We start from the raw sequence: 20,689 nt of genomic DNA on the forward strand, positions 1-20,689 counted from the left end.
CACGTTACCAACACAACAAGAATCAGACATTCAAACACGATGTGTAGCTAAACTATAAAATATCTGTTTGTCAAATAAGACCAGACTAGATCCGTTGCTCTGTATTCTATACATTGCCAAGCATTTATTTGATTTTTTTTTTAAATAAACCATTATGTAATTTGATTCACCCAGCTCAACCATCTATGTTACGCTTTTGTTAAAGATATATTTTAATGTGTTAGGTGCAACCTTGTTACAGATGATTATTGTTATTTTGTACGAGTTTTAAAACTCAACTTTGTTTAGCCTGCAGTTTACTGTAGTATATTGGGATGAATTCAATATGGTGTTAAAGCCTCTGTAATCCTGCTTTTTACACCAAAAGAAAGTGATGGTTGTAGTTTCATTATACAATGTCCATCTTGGGTCCTAATTATTCATGTTTATGATGAGATGAGTTTTTTAGTTTAGGGGAAAACAATCTTGCTTATTGTAAACCGAGAAATTGGCACACTACTGTCACACTTTCTTATCCATTGCTCTTGTTCTGGCTCAGTATATTATGTTTATGTATCATTTTAAAATTGTCTTTAAAGACCACAAAAATAGCTTCTTTATATGCTGTAAAAACATGCTTGTAAAATGAATGCTAATTGCGGTCCAAAAAGAAAAAAACATGAACCCATGTTCAAATTTTTACTGCACTACAAAACGTAATGTTTTTGCTTGTAGATTATTTATACCGTTTTGGAAAATCCCATTGGTCACATAGCAACCTGTTTCGATTAAATTTCTATTTCTGAAGCATCTGTTGAGTCACGGACACTTAATTACTAATGTTCTCCCAGTCCACTAAGCCAGATGTGCGTATGAACTTATGTAAGGCGAGGTGGGGAAGAGTTGGGGAAAGCAACCTCACGTTGGTCAAAATCACCACAAAGCGCTATGTTTTCCAGAGCCATTGCTCAAAGTCTACACATGGCCAAACAACAAACCGAAATGGTAAAAACCTGAGGGAAATAATGACACCACGCAGCCGTCATCAGTGTGGGCCTGAGGACCATATCCTGTTATGGTGGCTCTGGGAGAGGCTTGGCACTGCCGGTCTGAAGCAGACCACAGCCTCCCACTCCTCAGCCGTCCGTCTGAATCAGTGTTTACAGAGACAGGAATCATGTCCTCCTGCTCCGTGTCTGCGGCTTTGTGAAAGAAGTTGCCTTGTGTGTTTTTTTTTCTGACAGCCAGCTTTCTAAAACCTGAGAAGAATTAAAACCAAACACTTAGACTGCAACCCAGACTGTCTACCTCTCAGGATGCCATCCACCCATGCCTCCAGGAAGAGTGTCTAATTGACTAATTCTAGCCTGTGGTGTTTTTATAAGGAAAAAAAACCCACTTGGGAATAGTAGACATACCAGGACAGTTATTGTCCTTCCTTTACTGTCTGATGACGTTTTCAACGTCTAAGAATAAATTGACCCAATGATTCTCAACAAGTGGATTGGGACTCAAAAGTGGGTGCAGTGGTGCCTTGAGTGACCACGCTAATAACTCAAAAGACTCTCAAATGGTCTTTCCACATTCAAATGAATGGAAATGCCTGTTCTGCCCCCCAAAGGTGCACCGAGGTGCATGTCAAAATACACGGACAAATGTAGAAAATCGGCCACATTGAAAGGGCAGTTTTCACTGCAGCATCTCGCTTCGGTCAGCACAGACTTAGACAGCTACTTCCTTAGTGCTTAGTCTACCCCTCCGTAGTGCAGTTTTAGCTCCGAGCAAGTTTGCGCGGTGAACCACGCAATGGTGGTTTCCAGCCGTAGTAGTGGGGCATAAAATTGGAGCTTTATGTGAATTGGCAGGGCTCCAACTTGGGATGCATAGGAATTTAACCTACTTTTCTGTCAACAGAAAAATATATACATTTGTTTAGCTGGTAGAAAACAATAGTGGCTGAAAGTAGTTGACTATTTTGAAAACCACTGTCTGACAATTTTGCAGAGGTGGTGAAAGCACTTAAGTACTTAAAGGTCATAAAAGACTGGTTGAAGTACCCATTCAACTTCTGTACTGAAAGAACAAAGATTAAACTGAAAAGCATTTTTATTGGCAATTACATTGATTTTGTGAAATGCTTGTTTGATAACAACCGGAAAAAAATCAACACCTTACTTGCCTTCTTTCAAATGATTCTCTGGAATAAGGTAATGGACCTGGCTCTGTCTTTTTATGTCATGATGAGAATGTTGAAAAAAAGTAAGGAGTCTATTAACAAAGTAAGAAGTAGCTCGGTTTTACATACTGTATAGTCCTTTTTCAAAGCAAAGCCTGAACGTAAAGGTCATCAGAAAAATACATAGTAGTTCAAATATTGGACGTTTTTCAATAAGTATCTTTGTGCAGTTCTGTTACTTCCTACTACTGCAATAGAATAAAAGTCAGTGAAAAATTACCAGGTGAAAAGGCCACGATCCTAAAAGTAGCATTAGTGTTGTGGAGCGAAAAGAAAACAAAACAAAGCGGTATATCAGCATCAACACAGAGGACTGAAGCGCCTTTGAGGAAATATTTTAAATGCTCATGCTGACATCTTCTGGGCTCACATTGTCATTGCATCAAACAGTCCTTTCTGTAAGTCCACAAAAGGTGCAGCAGTCCTTAAGTTTTAATGCAAATTTTTCAAATATTTATTCTAGAAAATAGAAATCCACTGTAGGGATGTTGCCCACCTGTGTTGTTGGAAGTCTGTATTTTATTGGAATTTTCAGTAAGGTTAACATCTACTTGAAACCTAAATAGAATATTCCTCTTCCCAAAAAACACTCACTTATTGACATTCTATTGAATCTGGATGGGGAAACTGTGCTGTAAAAGACCTAGTGTGCTACAGGAAATTATTCATTCAATCATTCACTCATTCAACTTTCACACAACAGGTCCCAAAAATATTTAATGCAAATAATGTACATATTAAAAAAAAAAAAAGAAAAAATGAACGAAATCTATCTTAAGCAGCATATCATGACGGGCAGAACAATTATGTTTTTCCACTAGAAGGCAGAAATTATTTCTATGTATCATACTGCAAATAAAAACAGCGGACTCACCTTGTTGTTTTTCTTACAGATCACATCTGTCTAATTATAGCTGAAACAAAAAAGAAATAAGGAAGTGTAGACTGTATAGTTCCTTTTGGGGCACGGCAAACTCAAGTCAAATATGACACACAGCAGTGCTTTTTAAACAGACTTTATAACGTGAAACAATTGACGGGTTCAATGCCCAGTAGCAATTCTATTGACACTATCTCAACAACAATGAAAGCAAACAGGATTATGCTTGAATGCAGAGTTTAACAGCTGAAAGTACCAACAATAGGGAACTCGCCATCTTTGGTTTAAACCTCACCGGTATAAATAATCGCACTGTTTTGCATGTTGGAGCACATTTACACAATCGTAATGCATTTCACATGAGCAGACGGGATATCTCCTGTTTATGAAACTTTAGACTTAAAAAAAAAAACAATCATTTTTCCAGGAACCACTCATTTGACAAGATTTGTGATTGTAACACAAGTATCTTTCACTTTTAGACTATTTTGAAATGTATTTTAACCAATAGTGTCTATTACTGTAATAAATAAAAACCATAAAAATTGAGACTGGTACTTTCTTTGCAAGTGGGCAAACTTTAACGTTCAAATTCCCATTGCTGTATTTGCGGCACATGTACAGATATGCCTTGAGATACAAGTTGAATCCATATTGTGACACAGCACAGTAAACTGGAATAATAATAATAATGATCAATTCTCTCTGTTGAGAAAGAAAAAATGCCTCTGAGCATTGTCGAACTGTCTGTCTACATATGATGTGCCATCTGCCTTTAAATCACGATGCAAGAGCCCATCTATGGCATCTTGTATTAACTTGCTGAGGGCAAAGCTTCTCTTTGTTTTGAATTTAGTAGGACAATAACCTTATCTCATCTTGAAGCCTCTTTTGAAGAATTGCTCACTCTTGTACACAAATAGGTGTTCATGCTGCAACAGTTTTTGCGGCGAAATATTTGATGAAGAATCCACTCACTCGACGGTGTCAGGCCTCTAAAGTGTTCTTGTGGTTGCAGACTAGCAACCAGAAGATTTATGACTGTCATAACCACTGTATGACACTCATACTTTGGCCTCTTACTACGTTTTCTTAAATGTTGTTGCACGTACAATACAAAATTGTTCCTTGGTAGAAAATGGGCTGAAACATGCAAAACCACCATACCACAGGAGCTTATGTTCTTTTAGCAGGTTTGGCAATAAGCTGCCGCTCTCGCTCCAGCTCCTTCTCGCGCTGGTGCTCCCTCTCCAGCGCCTCCTTCTGCTTGTGCTGCTGCAGCTTTAAAGCTCTTTTCTGAAACCATAGGACGCAATTGTCATTGTCACAAGGAGAAGATAAACCATAAATGAATCCCAGAGGGCAACTAAAAAACAGATAAGTATAATAAGTACATCCAAAATGTCATTATACATGTGCATACACAAGCAATGATGCCAGAAGCAGGGCTTGGATGAGTAAAATAAGATGTTAGACGGCTAAAAAAGCTAAATCCACGGACGATGCTTTACCTTTAATTTTGTTGTCCTTTCATGGATTAAAATCATCTCTTTCCTGATATTGACCAGTTTGTTGTGGTAAACCTTGGCCTCTGTAAACTGTAAAACCAATAAACAGGATGAGGGAACATGTCCCCCTGACCTAGTTTAGGCGCAAGTGAATTCATACCAGTGAATTCAGGTCAAGTAAGGTGTTGCAGTCTCGGAACTTGGTGACTTCTTGGTCCAGTGTGTCCAACAATATGAGCTGATTTTGTCTGAAAGAGCATGAGAGTGGTATTTGATGTAAAAGGTTTGAGAAACACAGCAGTATACCACACAAATGTATACAATATACAACTCCATCACGTAACGGCAAGTTGATGATGATCAGGGCTCATCGATCAACTCACGTGAGTTCTTGGAGAGTACGTTTTGAGTTCTGAAGGCCAGGCAAGTAGTGGGAAAGTAAGCCCTCTGTCAGCTTGTGCACCGCTTCCTTGTATTCGCACACATTTTCTAGAGGGGCGGAGCTCTCCACATACATCAGCTCCTCTGCCGACAGCTGCACATCTGAAAGATGACAGCAGATGTGCAAATTTACATTGTTTGTGCAACATTTACCCCATTGTTATTATTATTACATCCCACCCAAGAGAAGAATTACTTCACAAGTAGAAAATGCAAAGTCCAAGCTCGAGTCTAGATTTAATTCCCCCCCCAAAAAAGGGAACTTGCGAGGCTTTGCAATCAGACAACATTTGGACCATTTTGCAAGGTCAAGCGTGCGTAACACGTGCAGGTTTGGTATCAAATTACACACCTTCGATATGTGGAGGTTCACCCTGTGATGAGGGTCCTTCATCTTCCATTCCCTCCATAAACAACAAGACTCTGCAACCTGTAAAATATGCCAGGGCATCAGATGGTCCTTCTTCAGCAAACTACAAATATTTGACGCCCGGGAATTCTAATTGTGCATATACTAGTATTCCAGAAGATGGCGACAAAGCATTTTAAATGGCGAGTATCATACAGTTAAGGTCATGCTACCAGCTGCTAACAGGTACACTATCATGAGTCCATTAAATGATTCTACCGAGTAGGTTAATTATTTGGCACACAAAAACCTTCACATGAGGTTCATCAATCACATTAGCGACCATTGCAGTCGAAGAAGCATCCTAGCGCTAGCACATTGAGAATTATGCGCATATGCACTTCACACAAATAGCATTACCTCAATTCAATATTACCATTCAAACACTTTACTAGTCAGTCATTCGACCAGTGCACTCAACAATTTGGAGCAATATCAAATGAATCGAGCTAGCTATAATGACAGTTGCACTAGTTTGACTTGGTTTTCTAGTAAGGTCATCTCAGTTCTAAATTGCATTTCTGAACAGGAGGAGGAGAACTTTGGCATGCCCGTCGCACATCATATCATGAGTGGGGCAGAAATACTACAGGGTAGTTTGGTGCTACTGGTATGCTAAGAGTGCGTGTCGTACTAGTTAGGTATAGTAGTCTCCACCATAAACGCCAGACTCGGCAACCTGTAAAAACACCCCATTGAATGAGTATCTTTCACCAGTTTATCAGACGGCGTATCTCGTGACGCACTACAAAACAATGTCACATGTCACTACAAAAACAAAGGCTAATCACCTTACTTGCTTCTTTGTCCAACCGTTTTTTTTTTTGTTTTTTTTTCAGAGACACTTATCCAACGAATGGGCGCGAAAAGTCGGTGTACAAGATTACCCGTTACGATTTCTTCTCCGCGGCGATTGCTGGTATGGTGAATATTGACGCGGCTAAAACAACGATGAGATTAGCATTTTGAGTTGTTTGCGGATGACCAACGTCATATGACTTGGCCAGTCACGTGACTGTGGATTTCTCCACCAAACTTGCTAGTTGAATTTGCTCGGGTTTTCTTTCCCACTCCAGAGTTTGGACGACTCCAGAGATGTACCGAGCTGACCGAAGACATCGCTCGGAAATATTTTGTCAGGTGAGTTAGCCCTGTTTATGTCATGTGATTTTTATGAAAAGTTGATTGTCGCCTGCTGACACGAGCCAACATTTCGATCACATTTACGAGCTATCCTGTTACTGTTTAGCCACAGCTGTTTCATTGAAGAGGACTTTTGAGCTTTTTACAATCTCTCTCCCTAATGACAGGATCTGTTTGACTACCTGGAATAAAATACTGGCCTTTTGTTTCTACCTCACATCCTTTTTATGTGTTTCGGAAATGCACGGATGGGTAATTTTTTATCTGATTTTGATTGCATCTTCAAATCTTTGTGTATTAATAATATACTGTTCTTTAGAATAAAAGTGACCAAGTGGTTCTATCCTGGCAACTTTTGTCCAACAGAAAACCACGAAAATCCCATTTTACAAATTCCTTATTCAATGTTTTCTTTGAAATAAATGTTTGCACAAGGACGTCAATTAGTAAATTTCATAGCAGAAGTTTTGTCACACGTTTCATACATGATGCTCTCTTCAGATTATTTTCTTTTTTTTATGCGTGGGAACCTTTTCCCACTAGCCGAGTGGGATGACAATTGGAGGAAAGGTGGCTGGAGTGCTAGAACAAAAAACAAAACAAATGCTTTTGAAAGGTGCCTCAATCCCACCTTTGACTCCAGAGGCACTACTAGAGGCTACATCAGCAATAAAATAGTATTCTGTGATGACATCAACAGAAAAGTGGAGGTGAATTCAGTTTAAACAGTGCTTTCCAATGTACTGACAAGGTTTTCCACAAAGGTTAAGGAAAGATGGTACAAACTGGTAGATTTGACTTGATTTGAGTCCCACTAATTATTTGCATGTCAGAAAACTAAAGTACCTTATTCCAAGGGAGGGACAGAAGAAAAATGGTCACACCAGCTGTATCAACAGCTGCACTATTTTAAAAAGCAAATATAGTACCCGGTAGGATAGCTATCTTTGAACATGGCAAAGTACAAATTTAGATTTTCTGAGATTTATATTTTGCTCAAGCCATCTTTTGATTTCACCTAATCTATATATAAAATCAATGCTTACTCTATCAGTCGGTAATCTTCTTGTGACCCAACACAGTTAATGTTGAACTTTATATTCATCAAAAGAACTGAATGTTAGTTAAAAACAAGGTACAATAATAAGAGTAGAAACAAATCCAACAGATTACAGCCTATATCACCATGGAAGATGAAGGGGTAGGAAAACAGAACATGGCTTGAGGGTTAAAGATACAAGCTGTGATAAAGCGTGGGTGGTGTCCATTAGCTTTTGTTTTCATCTGTTTCAGGTCCCGATGCAGTAAACTTGCATGTTCGTCGGAGCTACGCAATGTGAATGATTGACCCAGGAGGAAAGTGTCCTGTCTGCATAGTGGGCCCAGGATACTTTTAAAAGATGTCGGGTGGTAGCCTGTTGAGCAAAGTGCGCTCCGCCTTCAGGAAAGAGCGTAACGACTGGGACATGAGTAGCGACACGGCACCCTTCGACTTCTCAGATGAGCTGGTGGAAGACGAAGTGCCCAAATTCAACAAGCTGAAGGTATGGAGCCAATAATTCAATATCCTTGATGCATAGACCTTGTTTGTCTTCACAAGTAAGCTGGCATTGAGCAAAATCATCTCCATATCTTTTCAGAAAACCAAAAAAGGCTTGCTGAGCCATTAACTACATTGTCAGAGAGAGCATGACATTCTCAACACTTAAGATTGGTCAATAATTTGTAAAAATGTGCGGAGACTGAATTCAAGGCAGTCCCAAGTTACAGAGGCACCATTTGTTGTTACTTAGGATATGCAAGTCAAAGTCAAATCATAAAATCTTCGCAGTCACATGTATTCACACCATTGCCATTTTGCATTCCGGATTTATTGTTCCCGTCACATAATTGTACTAACACACTCATAACCATGTTTATTTAAGCTCCCAAACCAAACTCAGAATTGTCTGCTACTTGGTCTTCTCAATTAAAGTCAAGTTTGCTGCAGTCGTGACATAAAAAAAAAAAAAAACTAAATTTTACACTTATGTACTAGTGGACCTTTAGATGGATATTAATGATGTCGGATAAATGTCCAAATGGCTTCCATATAAAGGTGGTGGTCTCCGGCGAGATGTCGGACTACTCTGCCGGGACTCCGTCCAATGGAGTAGCGGTCAACACGCTGGTGGTGGCGGGTCATGCGGAAGATGATGACTCCTTGCTGGACTCTTCCTCCAGCGTGGGCAGCCCAGGCTTGAACATGGACCCATGTGACAGCTGCACCAAGAAGAGGGAGACAGTGAAGCAGAGGAAGGTGATGAAGAGGCTGGTCATTGCGGCTCTGCTCTACTTTCTTTTCATGGTGGCAGAAATTATAGGTAAGCGGAGTCTGTGTCAGAGGTGAGAAAAGTATGGCTGTGGAGGCCTGTAAAAACGTTTTTGTTGTTGTTTTTAAATATACATCTTGTATATGTCGCTGAATACTACCTTGTATGGTTCTTTCAGGTGGATATGTTTCGAACAGTTTAGCCATCATGACTGACGCTCTGCACATGTTAGCTGACGTGGTGGGTATCCTGTTCTCTCTGCTGGCTCTGTGGCTCTCCACTAAACCTCCCACCAAGAGATTCACCTTTGGACTGCATCGGCTTGGTAAGCCAAACTGATGTATGAAGAGTCAAAGCAGAGATATGACTGCAAGCTGTGGAATGAGTAGTAGTGTAACCGTTTCTGATGCAGAGGTGATAGCAGCTGTCCTGAGTGTGGTGCTCATCTACATCCTGACGGGAATACTGCTTTTTGAGGCCATTCAAAGGACAATAAAACAAGACTTCAACATCGATGGCGATGTCATGATCATTACAGCGGCTGTGGGTGTGGCTGTCAACGTCGTGTGAGTGCGAAGGCGTGTTTCTCTCTGTGAGAGTCTGACGACAGTCGAAATCGCAGCATAAAATGTTTTTTTTTTTTTTATCTAGAATGGGCTTCTTATTAAACCAAGGGTGTCATCTTCACACTCATGGCCACGGTCACTCTCATGGCCACGGTCACTCTCACGGCGCCACAGCAGCCACGTCGGGGTCACAGTCCGCGGGATCCGGACACAACCAGAGGCAGCACGGCAGCTTGGCTGTCCGAGCCGCCTTCATCCACGCTTTGGGTGACCTTCTCCAGAGCCTCGGGGTTCTCATAGCTGCATACATCGTCCGCTTCAAGGTGCTTTGCTTTGTTCTGTTAGCGGCCAGTTTTATATGAAATCTTGGGCTTTATTACGTAATAAACGCAATTTTATGGTGCCGAGCAAATAGGGCTAGATGATCTGGCCTTCAAATCGATTTCTTTTTCACCACAGTCTGATTTTGTTGTACAGCTTGTGAAAATGTTATGTCCCCTCACAATTTGATAGCCTTGAATGTCTCAACCATTGGCAACAAAAGAGTAAACCTCAAAGTGAAAATGACAAATTTGGGCCCAATTAGCAATTTTGTATCTGAGGCTTCATGTCATGTGACTCTGTGTTGCGAGGCTTGCCAATTCAGTATGGCAGCTTTTGGATGATCTGGGGGGAAAAAAAGATGGCCTAAGCTATAAGAAGATACTCAAGATTTACCAAGTTGTGACTGGTGTACTCCCTTTTGTGTGAAATCTTCTGGAAATTCAATTCTTAATGTATAAACTTTTAAAAAATTCTGCAATTTGCCGTTAAACCGCTTGCTTCAGTTGTTGCATATTATGATTGGATTGTATTTTTGCAGTTTGTCACCGTGATATCACCTCTCTATCTCTTCAGCCCGAGTATAAACTTGCGGATCCAATTTGTACCTACATCTTCTCGGTTCTGGTTCTGTTCACCACAATCCGCATCATACGTGACACAACAGTCATTGTGCTGGAAGGCAAGTGTCAGATTCTTGGCAAGTGTGCAAACTTGTGTTCTTACATAATGATTCATGGTGTGGTTTTCTCCTTTTTGGACACCGCCTAGGTGTGCCGAGGCATCTGGACACAGTGCAGATCAAAGAAGATCTCCTGAAGTTGGAGGACGTGCAGTCGGTGGACGAGTTAAATGTTTGGGCGCTGACTGCAGATAAAACCGCAGCACTTGTGCATCTTCAACTAAGTGAGTCTCTTCAGTACCACATGCACATATTCATGCGTTGATATTACTTGACATACTTTCTTGTTAATTCCCTGGAATGTGAGGTAAATGTGCTTTGGCTTGGTTACGTGACTCAAATCTATTTTTAAAACTCTGCTCCTGGCCATTGTCAACTGCTTCCCTTTTCTTGAACCATTTTCGCTGTGTTAATGCAAATGAAACTACCCTATGATGGGGATTTTTTTTTCCCCCTATTTTTGTCATTTCCAGGTGCAAGTCTTTAAATTTAAGTTGTGATTTAGTTCTAAGGTGGCTACATTTGAGCAATGGAAAGCCATGAAAACTGCATTTTTAATTGAACTTTTTTAAGTGGAATTAGTGGACTGAATTGCATATTTGGAGTAATACAGGTTTCATTCTATATTCAACACTTGACTTTCTTTTAACGACTGTATTACAGAATTTATCAATGTTTGGATCAGGGGGTGATTTCCTCTACTTTTCTTTCTAAAATGAATAAATCGCAATATAATAACTTGCTGCAGTGTAGACAATGAATGACACAATTATAATTTTTAAAAGTGGAAGTTGAAGTGCCCTCTACTGATTTTAGAAATGAATAAAATATTGTCTACAAAAATGAGGTAATCTACTGTACAGAAAATACTGTATTTTTTACCAAGATTAACTATTGTAGTTGTTTCACAACCGGCACAGTTTTTCAAGCAAAGTCAAATTTGAAAATGGATGGTTAATGTACATTAGTGAAAAAAACTAATCTTAGTTTAAAAATCCATATGCAGTAAAAGAAGAATTGACTGACTGTATTGACTGTATGTGTTAAAAAAAAAAAAAGAATTCCACAAACAAGCTGAAAGGAAAGTCAAATCCAAGAAAGCCTGAGGCTAGTTGAACATAAGCACCAGTCCGGTTCTTCCTCTTTTAACCAAAGCGTGACGCGTCACTGAAGCTGTCAGAACAGAAATATTCACACTCTAAAATCCTGGTCATGACCTTATAATGACCAAAACCCCAGTTGATCTTGTTTTTGTTCCATAGTTGACTTCAAAATTCAAACTCTAGTACAAACCAGTACTATACCAATATAAGAAAAATAAAGAATGAGTTTAAACAGTGAAGATCTCAACCAAAGAACAGAAGACTAAGCTGCAATATTATTACTATTTGTGCAGAGGATAAAGAATATATGCCTGTGAGTGTCTCTCCTATTTGTTGTTTCAAAAATCAATGTAGCCACAACAACTTGGCTGGTTTTGCTAGCCACTCCCTGGAATTTAGAGGACTTGACAGTTTGCTTCTCCAATCTTATGTTGCATTGTTTTGCTGCCAGAGCCCTCAAGTGCCAGCAACTGGGAGGATGTCCAAGCAAAGGCTCGTCACCTGTTGCTTCACACCTACAGTCTGACAAGATGCACGGTCCAGGTCCAGACGCACAGGCAGAGGCCCGTGCGCACCTGTGCACACTGTGAGCAGCTCAGCACTTAAAAACATTGGCTGCTTTCACTTCTTCTTCTTTATGCATTTCTGCGGAGCCATGTGTTGGCGAGTTCAGGCAGAAGGCACTTGGATGTTCCACTCACCAAATATGACGTGGAACATGAGCAGTAGTAACACCCTCTCGGTGAAAGGATTGCCGCTGCCCGTGACTTGACTGCTCTTCGGCCAATGTTGACTGACCTTTGACGTGTTCAGTTAAGGAAGGTAAACCTTCAGCACAATCTCGTCATTCACCATTAAGGCCTATTTATCTGTATTTTACATGACCGGTGTATATTTTTTTGTTATTGTGACTTTAAACTCTGTTACTTTATCTGTGGAAAGCTGTTTGAGCATTTAATGGCCTTGATATGCAGCGTTGAGGTCTGTGTACTAATCCACTATTTGTCCTCACTTCTTAAACAATGCAGCACAACATGGTTCTTTACTAATAATGTATTTTCACTACCTTATGAAATTTACAAATTAGCATACTAGTAGGAGGGGGGCACATACTATTTGACATACTTTGGCATACTAGTTGACATCTGTGCACTACCATCGCCACTAGTAAAGTCAGAGATGTGGAAAAAGTTTTATTATTTTTATTTTTTTCTAGTAAGGCATATGTGGACCTTAAGATGGATGTCAATGATATGGAATAAAGCTCAAACAGCTTTCCTAAGTTAACCAGCAATGTACAGCTGTGGCCAGTCGGCTGACTGAATCAGTTAATACACCTCACAGTACTAACCAAAGTCACTTTATATTAAACAACAATGCGGACGTGATCCACACTAGTATTCAAATTAAATTCTGAAAGCGCTTGACTTTGGAGTCACTTTGGAGTTGTGCCATGATAGCTGCTGTACCTTAATGATGACTGACAGTGTTATAGCGCTGAGCCAACTTATTTGTTTTCTAAGTGACTTGGCATTCACAAATAGTAATGTTGTTCATATTGCTTGTATTAATCATCGAAACACATCATGATCACTTTTGTTTTGAAATAAAATACTTTGTTTCAGCCACAGTACTCCGTTTTTTATGAGGGGGTAAACTTGGTTATGTATTGTCGTGTCTGATTCATTTGCCTTGAATAGGACGTGCAGGATTTGAAGAATACACTTTGAAAAATATTTAACAATGCATTAATCAATGCTTCTTTGACAGTGTTAGAGTGATAATGAAGTGAAGACCGACAAACACACCACGTCGACTGTTATGTCCTTTTCCGTCCACATGGTGGTCCACTTATACAGCATAGTAATACTGAACTGAAATGTAGCTTCAGGATAGCTGCATTTGCTGATTGCAGCTTGGTTTAAAGGATTAGCACCTTTTAGCCTATGAAATGATGACATCATTGATGAGTCCATATTAAATGTGTGGTGAATGCATCACATATTTTAAAATAATTGCCACGAGGTATTTACCCTCACATGACAAGTGAAAAGTAAAAGGGCGTGTGCCTGGGTTTCTAGGCAGCGTCTGTGTGACCATAAAAGTGAAAGTGTTTGCACACACCAAGCCTACGTGACTTACAAACTCAAATGTTGTACGTCATGTTGTGTGAACAAGACAGTATTCAGTTGCCTAAATTCGAATGTGTCACAGGTCGAATCAAGAGTCTTATGACATCTATATATGGAATAATAAGATTTGGGAGTGTATTGATTCACATTGTTCACATAGTTGTTCAAATAAGTAACCAATAGTCAATAATTGTCTTGATCAAACCACCTTAGTTGTATGTATGTTGTGAGGCACAGTCTTGTCTGCAAATGTCTTCCTGCACTTTACATCCTTCCCCCTTTGCTATTGTTTCCTTAAATAACCTTTCACCGCCACCCGGTATAGCATAATGGACGTCCCTAGATACAGAAACCCTTGACATCTCAGAGCCTTGTTACAACACGACGTGACACGACTGGAGGCAGCTATCAACACAACGCTTCACTGCAAAGGGAAAAAAAAAAAGAATGCAATGATGAACGTGATATCCTGAACCCTTGCCCACACTCAGTCATTGTGATGTGTGAATCATTGATGAGGGAAGACTCGGAGCTGTGTCTAGCCACGTGCATGGGCCACACAACATTGAGTGGATCATTCTCCATTATTAAGAAAATTGTTGGTGTAGGTGGACGCTCACTTATCCATAAACTGGTTGGAGGGGAGTAGTTGTTCACTGATGACGTCTCGTCTAGAGCTGTTATCAATAAATCTGTAGTGTAGTTATTCACGTAGCTAAATCCATCTATTATCTGTACCGCCTGTCCCCATGGGGGTCGCAGACGTGCTAGAGCCTATCCCAGCTGTCATCGGGTAGTAGGTGGGGGATACCCTGAACTGGTTGCCAGCCAATTCCAGGGCACACAGAGACAAACTACCATCCGCACTCACACCTATAGACAATTTGGAGTGGTCAATCGGCCTACCAAGCATGTTTTTGGGATGTGGGAGGACCTGGAGAAACTCTACGCAGGCACAGGGAGAACATGCAAACTCCACACAGGGAGGGCTGGAGGTCCCCATGACCCCCATGGGGACAAGCGGTACAGAAAATGGATGGATGGATATATAGCCCTTGATAGTGTAGTTGTTTACATAGATGAACAATAAAGCCAAGAAATATGTCATTTACAGCGCATAATTATGATGTACTCATTCTATAAACATTTCCTAGCCTTGAAAAGTGTAGTGGTGTTGACATAGCTGGCCAGTAAAAGTCACCGTTGCGATGAACACATAATTTATTAGCAATCTTATATAGTACAGTAGATTATTCACCGGCATCCCATTTTAATTTGTACATTTACAGGCGCAGTGCAAGCTACTTCCTGTCAGCATACTAACGTTTGCAGATGATTTTTGCGGTCGCTCAGCTAAAGAGCAGACAGGAACAGAAGCGTTTCCGCACACTGACATGATATCAACACAAACTGGCTCGTGCGCAAAGGATTCTGTTCGACTGATGGGTGGGTGCTGAGGGGAGCGAGGTCACGAGAGGTTAGAGCGCCATTCACTTGATGAGACTCTTCACCAGCTCCAGTTCCTTCACTGGCTTCCACTCCTGATTGATGGTGATAAGCTGCAAGGGGGCCAGACAGAACAAGGATCACATTGCATGATTTCATTTTGAGATACTTTCTGATTTTTTTTGCAGGGATTCAAATTTGGGTTTTTAACAGCACTCTTAGAAGTAGTGTGACAAATTTACCGGACATTTATTTTCACTAAACAAGGTCTTTAAATATTTTTGTTAGCAACTGCAAGTGAAGTAACATAATACTGTGCTTATATAACAGAAAAACAAACGTTACCAGGGTTTTTGTCTTCATTATCATTATTTTGTCTTGATTTTGTTTAAAAGGAATATAAAGTGTCGTGCCGTTTCTATTGATTTCAGAGTGTGGTCATGGATAGATAGAAGGGCACTCAAAGCAGACTCGCTCATTGGCATGCAGGCGCATGCATGAATATAAATTTTTCTGAAAGGCAGACTTATTTAATAACATTTCTTCCTCTGTGACGCAGCAGCTTTCACACTTCTATTTTCATCGCAGCTCCAAATTCAACCAAAATTGCTTAAAAACAAAAGTAAATGTTTTCACCTTTTGGGGCTTGGATGGATCCACTCTTTCCCATGGTTCTGGATTGGAGGTCTTATTCAAACTGAAAACAATACAAATGCAACACAATCAAACCTTTGATAAAAGACAAAACCAAACAGCCAGCAACCACAGCACTCCTGCCACTCACATGACGTCCGTTTTGGTGAAAAGAAAGTAGAAGGATGCTGTGGTGGCTCCTGTTGCGGCGAAAGCCATGAACCCGATCAGCGGAATCAGCTGCATGTAATTGGATAGGGATCATCATTAAATAACATTTATAGTATATTCTTTATATTATTTAAAAACATTTTTTTTTCATTAGAAAATAACACCATCCTCAGCTTTCATCACTCACAAAAATCATCCCGACTCACCTCTTTTTTCTTTTTTAACATTTGGAAAAATCCCTTCATTTTGTACCGGTCCTTTGATACCTGATGAGAAACAGGCCATTAGCTATGTTGAAAATTTCTGGTAAATTTCTAGGAAGTTCCCTCTTAAAAGCCAATCATCAGTTTAGTAAATTCCTGGCTTCTTCCCATTGAACAGATCCAACTTTTGCCGGCAGTGTCATCAGCATATAGCAGCTCTCACCTTCGGTTGTGGAGTAGCTCTCGGGTTTGTGAGACAGTGGAGCATCCTGTCCGCCTACTCCGGATTGATATAGGCTGCAACGACGAGGTAACAGGCACGTAGACACAGCTTCCTGCTCTGCTATTCACCAAGGGAGGATTTGCCAACCATTAAAGTAGCAGATCAATATATTCAATAGTGCACAGCGCCCCCTTGCAACCCAAAGGGAAAACTCATTTCGAGAAGAGGGAAAATGAAGACACCAAAATGCAGGTTTTTGTTGTTTTATTAAAAAAAGAAATGTTGGTGGAACTTTATATTTTTTTCTAAGACGCTATCTGGTATGTTTGGATTTGCTGGGCTGTAAGGGACGGCTTGGTTTTCTTGAGAGACTGCAGGAAGTGCTCTTGTTTGATGCTAGACGCCTCCATATTTTCTTCTAGTGCCAGTAGAGCAGCCTGTTTGACAAAAACAGACGTTTTCAGATACTTGCCCCTTTCGAGAAAATTCCTAGCCTGTAAAATTTCTTTTACCTCTTTACAAAGATTTTCCAGGTCAGCTCCAGAGTAAAGATCAGTGCCGGCACCCAGCTCCTCCATACACACATCGGGAGCCACAGGCATAGACTTTGTGCACACCTTCAGGATGGCAAGACGAGCCTAAACACAAGACAACCCAAATTTTTCAAAAAAAAGAAAGTGTTCAGTATGATAAAACTATAAATCGGTTGGAGAAAATGATGCATATTCCAAACAAATCCAGATAGGTTGCAGTTGACTGAAGGATTATTCTGTAATTATTGCAACTTCTATGCTAATTAGCCTGTATATGACTTTTCACATTATATATCAGGATTAAATCAGTGGCCTAAATTCATAAATCACATTTCGGTGTTTAAATCAAAAACATAACACCACAAAATGGATTCCTTGGAATGTTTGATAAATATTTATGGAATGGAGCTACTACAGCCATACAATTTTGATGCTATTGACTCTTTATTATGTTAAAAAACCAGTCTTGTGCAGAATTGTAACACTCTTTCGCCAAATGATCTTACAGTTTTGAGAATGTGTGACTGAATGAAATCTAACCTGCAGGTCCGGTGGTGGCACATAGAGAATGTGGTCCAGTCTTCCAGGCCTCAGAAGGGCGCTGTCCAAACAGTCGGGTCGGTTTGTGGCTGCTACGACCATCACGTCTTTGTTGCACACTTCCTGGCTGTCCAGCTGTTAAAGAACACAAATGCAGGAATTATTTTCTCTACATGCATCACAATTAAAAAATGTACTTGTAAGAAAATGCCAAATAAATCTTTGGTTGAAACAGGAATAGATTCAATGACATAATAAAAGAGAGTGTAGTGAAATAAACAGACAAAAGTCACACACATTATAGTATTTGTGCACTGCATGTTTGACACGTGTGCTCTAACCTGTTCTGTAGTGTGATTCGCCTCTGCTCCCTCTACCTGGAGGATCTTCTGCGTCCCCCTCCTTTCTAGCGTCTTCAGGCCGACGCCATCCATCTCGTTGAGGAGCACGGACAAGAGTCGAGTCTGAACACTGTTGGCCGTCTGACCGCTGCACCGTGAGCCGATCACAGAGTCGATCTCATCCAGGAAAAGGATGCAGGGAGCACAAGCCCGCGCTTGGCGAAACAGCTGAACAACAGAGGTGAGTTTGCGGATGAAACCAAAAAAAAGAAGACATGAATACATGGTGACGCCAAAGTACCTGTGACAAAGCCTTCTCCGAGTCTCCCACGTAGGGCGAATAGAGGTCAGCACCACTGACGGACAGGAAGGTACAATCTGAGGCCGAGGCTGCCGCTCGGACCAGTGTTGTCTTGGCGCAACCCGGAGGCCCGTAGAGAAGGACGCCACGGGGACGACACAGACCCAGGCGGGAGAAGGCTTCGGGGTACATCATTGGCCACTCGATACTCTATAAACATACGTACGCAAACACACAGGTATTAAAGGTATCATGTGGCATATTGGTGCTAAGAAACTAAGTTGAATTGAGGAGCTTCATTTAGATAAAAGTAGTGCTTTGCACACATTCTGTAGCACATGTCAAGTAGGATAGCGCTGGTGTGAATGATCCTCCAGTTCCTACAAGATGTGAGTACTGATCAAAATGCTAAACTATATTAACTGTGGATTATATTATCACCAATATAAAAATTCACCTGTCTGAGCTTCAGCTTGATGTCTTCAAGACCTCCGATCTGCTCCCAGGCCACAGGAGCGAGGTCCGTCCGGCCCAGGCTGCTCCGCAGGCAGGACGGCCGCACCAACTTTAGAGCCTCAAGGAAATGTTTCAGGGCCACCATGTGCTCCCCTGAACCCTGTGTGAAAAGGTAACAAGGTAGCTCAACATTTCACAAAACATGAAAACAGACAGGACCAAAAACCATCATCTCCTTGTATCTACAATGTCCACAAGAATGATCACGTTACATAAACAACAATCTGTTTCATATGCTGCGTCGTTGGATTCACCTTTGCGTTTTCCCGCATAGCATGCATGGCCGCCTCCCTGCAGAGTGCGCTGAGGTCTGACCCGACATAACCTGTGGTTCTCTGTGCCAGCTCCGTCATATCCACGCCGGGACACACCGGCATCTTCTCGCATAGAACAGACAAGATTGCTGCTCTCTGGGACAAGGTAGGAGGCCCAATGATGACCTAAAGATAAAGATATGTCTGTCATGATTCACACATTCATTTGAGGGTTTTATCTATATTTTCTTACTTCTCTGTCAAATCTTCCAGGCCTGCGCAGGGCCGGATCTAAGCTGTCCGGACGGTTGGTGGCACCGATGACGAGGAAGCGATCTGATCGATCCACCCCATCCATCAGTGTGAGGAGTTGAGCCACCAGGCGGTTCTCCGGTGCGGATGAGCCTCTTCTTCTCGGAAAAAGGGAGTCCAACTCATCCAGGAAGAGTACACACGGACCCTCCTCTGCTGCAGCACGAGCTTGCGCGAACACGCCTCGCAACACCTCCTCGCTCTCGCCCGGGCGGGAACGGACAACCTGAAAAGTTCAATCCCACAGATGGACAAGACATACAGGTACTGTCGTGGTTTCAAATCACTTTACCTCTGGCCCTCTGACCACCACAAGGATGGCTCCGACTTCTCCAACCACTTTGCGAACCAGCTGTGTCTTTCCAACACCCGGAGGGCCCACAAGAAGGACACCTCTGGGACACGCTACCCCAAGAGAATCAAGGGTGGCTGGATAGAGAAGGGGTAGCTGCAACATCTCTCTTAGCGATGCACTCACCTAGAGAAGAAAAGGGATTTTAAAAGTTTTGTTTTTAGATTGAGTGCTTTGGCAAGATTCCTCGTTCAAATGAATGCAAGCTGACCTCATCCAGGCCCCCCAAAGGTACAGTGACCTGACCCTGCAGATGGCTCTTGAAGTGCCTGACAGTTTGGATGTCAGCAATCTCCACACTAGTTTTGGAAGTTACAAGTCCAGCTGTGTTAGAATCCGGATAGATGTCTTTAATGACAACATGTCGAATGTCCATATCAAAATCCTCCAGATTTATGACATGCTCCTTATGCACTAAGGCACCTTTCAGCATGTCTTTCACGAGCTCATGAATAAAACGAGGTGGGCTGTTTCTCTTGAAATCAACACTTTGGACGACCACGCTTATTTTCATTCCTTTCAGTTTTGGACACGGGACGGATGTGACTTGCTCGGGATCCAGGGTGAGGCGTGAGGGGGGTTGCCTGACGAGATATGGCGAGCAAGACTTCATGTCCAACTGTAAGAAGCCATCAGCCAGGTCAGGCCTGGGCCACGCGCTGCACAGGCAGCTTCCCTCGGGGAGGGACACCAGCACCGGGGAGCCCGCAGTCAAGCCCAGCGCTGCCATCAAACCTGGACCCAGCCTGCATCTTTGCGAGCCCAGGTCTGATGATTCGACTGGCAACAGCTTCAGAGACGTCATCGTCAAGTAAATATTACTTTCAGTCCACTTCTACTGTCCAGAGAAGAAATACATGATGCTCGTATTTAAGTCTAATGTCAGCTATGCTATTAGCTAGTAGCTACGAATTAAAAGTCACCGGTGAGTCGCGATCACGTAAACTACTATCATTTCGCTTCAAATAAATAAATTGGTGTAACCCATTTCTGTACCGTATTTATGATATACGTACAAGCTACGAGACGGCGAAAAGGTCATGTTTACAATAGCCATGTGGCATGAAAATAAGGTGGCCAACCAAAACGTTTTCCTGTCTGACTTCCGTATTGCGACCATAACAATAAAACTGTAGAATCGTCAAATAATTG

At 41.5% G+C, this 20,689-nt stretch overlaps 4 protein-coding genes across 8 annotated transcripts; 1 reads left to right on the forward strand and 3 right to left on the reverse strand.

Moving 5' to 3' along the window:
- Window positions 1-2,981: 2,981 nt before the first annotated feature.
- On the reverse strand, window positions 2,982-6,464 carry bloc1s6 (biogenesis of lysosomal organelles complex-1, subunit 6, pallidin). 4 transcript variants are annotated; one of them, XM_037246764.1, is made up of 7 exons: window positions 6,245-6,449; window positions 5,397-5,474; window positions 4,987-5,146; window positions 4,764-4,851; window positions 4,607-4,693; window positions 4,263-4,391; window positions 2,982-3,129 (listed from the first exon to the last, which is right to left on the reverse strand). In XM_037246764.1, the coding sequence occupies exons 2-6, from the start codon at window positions 5,452-5,454 to the stop codon at window positions 4,272-4,274; spliced, it is 513 nt and encodes a 170-aa protein (XP_037102659.1). In that variant the 5' UTR covers window positions 5,455-5,474; window positions 6,245-6,449; the 3' UTR covers window positions 2,982-3,129; window positions 4,263-4,271. The 4 variants fall into 4 exon arrangements, with proteins under 4 accessions (XP_037102659.1, XP_037102657.1, XP_037102656.1 ...); XM_037246762.1 differs by lacking the exon at window positions 2,982-3,129 and having other exon boundaries at window positions 3,587-4,391; window positions 6,341-6,464; XM_037246761.1 differs by lacking the exon at window positions 2,982-3,129 and having other exon boundaries at window positions 3,587-4,391.
- On the forward strand, window positions 6,463-13,210 carry slc30a4 (solute carrier family 30 member 4). Its single transcript, XM_037246751.1, has 9 exons — window positions 6,463-6,593; window positions 7,890-8,140; window positions 8,695-8,959; window positions 9,087-9,233; window positions 9,321-9,474; window positions 9,560-9,797; window positions 10,372-10,477; window positions 10,567-10,701; window positions 12,032-13,210. Exons 2-9 carry the CDS (start codon window positions 7,997-7,999, stop codon window positions 12,184-12,186), a joined length of 1,344 nt encoding a protein of 447 aa, XP_037102646.1. The 5' UTR covers window positions 6,463-6,593; window positions 7,890-7,996; the 3' UTR covers window positions 12,187-13,210.
- A 1,705-nt stretch (window positions 13,211-14,915) lies between these two features.
- On the reverse strand, window positions 14,916-16,537 carry c3h15orf48 (chromosome 3 C15orf48 homolog). Of its 2 annotated transcripts, XM_037246765.1 has the most exons (5): window positions 16,389-16,537; window positions 16,169-16,228; window positions 15,943-16,031; window positions 15,795-15,855; window positions 14,916-15,271 (listed from the first exon to the last, which is right to left on the reverse strand). In XM_037246765.1, exons 1-5 carry the CDS (start codon window positions 16,431-16,433, stop codon window positions 15,203-15,205), a joined length of 324 nt encoding a protein of 107 aa, XP_037102660.1. In that variant the 5' UTR covers window positions 16,434-16,537; the 3' UTR covers window positions 14,916-15,202. The 2 variants fall into 2 exon arrangements, with proteins under 2 accessions (XP_037102660.1, XP_037102662.1); XM_037246767.1 differs by lacking the exon at window positions 16,169-16,228 and having other exon boundaries at window positions 16,389-16,521.
- A 98-nt stretch (window positions 16,538-16,635) lies between these two features.
- spata5l1 (spermatogenesis associated 5-like 1) lies at window positions 16,636-20,643 on the reverse strand. Its single transcript, XM_037246746.1, has 10 exons — window positions 19,749-20,643; window positions 19,478-19,663; window positions 19,127-19,411; window positions 18,874-19,059; window positions 18,561-18,719; window positions 18,104-18,313; window positions 17,803-18,030; window positions 17,462-17,596; window positions 16,901-17,026; window positions 16,636-16,825 (listed from the first exon to the last, which is right to left on the reverse strand). The coding sequence occupies exons 1-10, from the start codon at window positions 20,340-20,342 to the stop codon at window positions 16,694-16,696; spliced, it is 2,241 nt and encodes a 746-aa protein (XP_037102641.1). The 5' UTR covers window positions 20,343-20,643; the 3' UTR covers window positions 16,636-16,693.
- Window positions 20,644-20,689: the final 46 nt, after the last annotated feature.

The sequence above is a fragment of the Syngnathus acus genome, chromosome 3, assembly GCF_901709675.1.
Source record: "Syngnathus acus chromosome 3, fSynAcu1.2, whole genome shotgun sequence".
NCBI classification, from domain to species: Eukaryota; Metazoa; Chordata; class Actinopteri; order Syngnathiformes; family Syngnathidae; genus Syngnathus; species Syngnathus acus.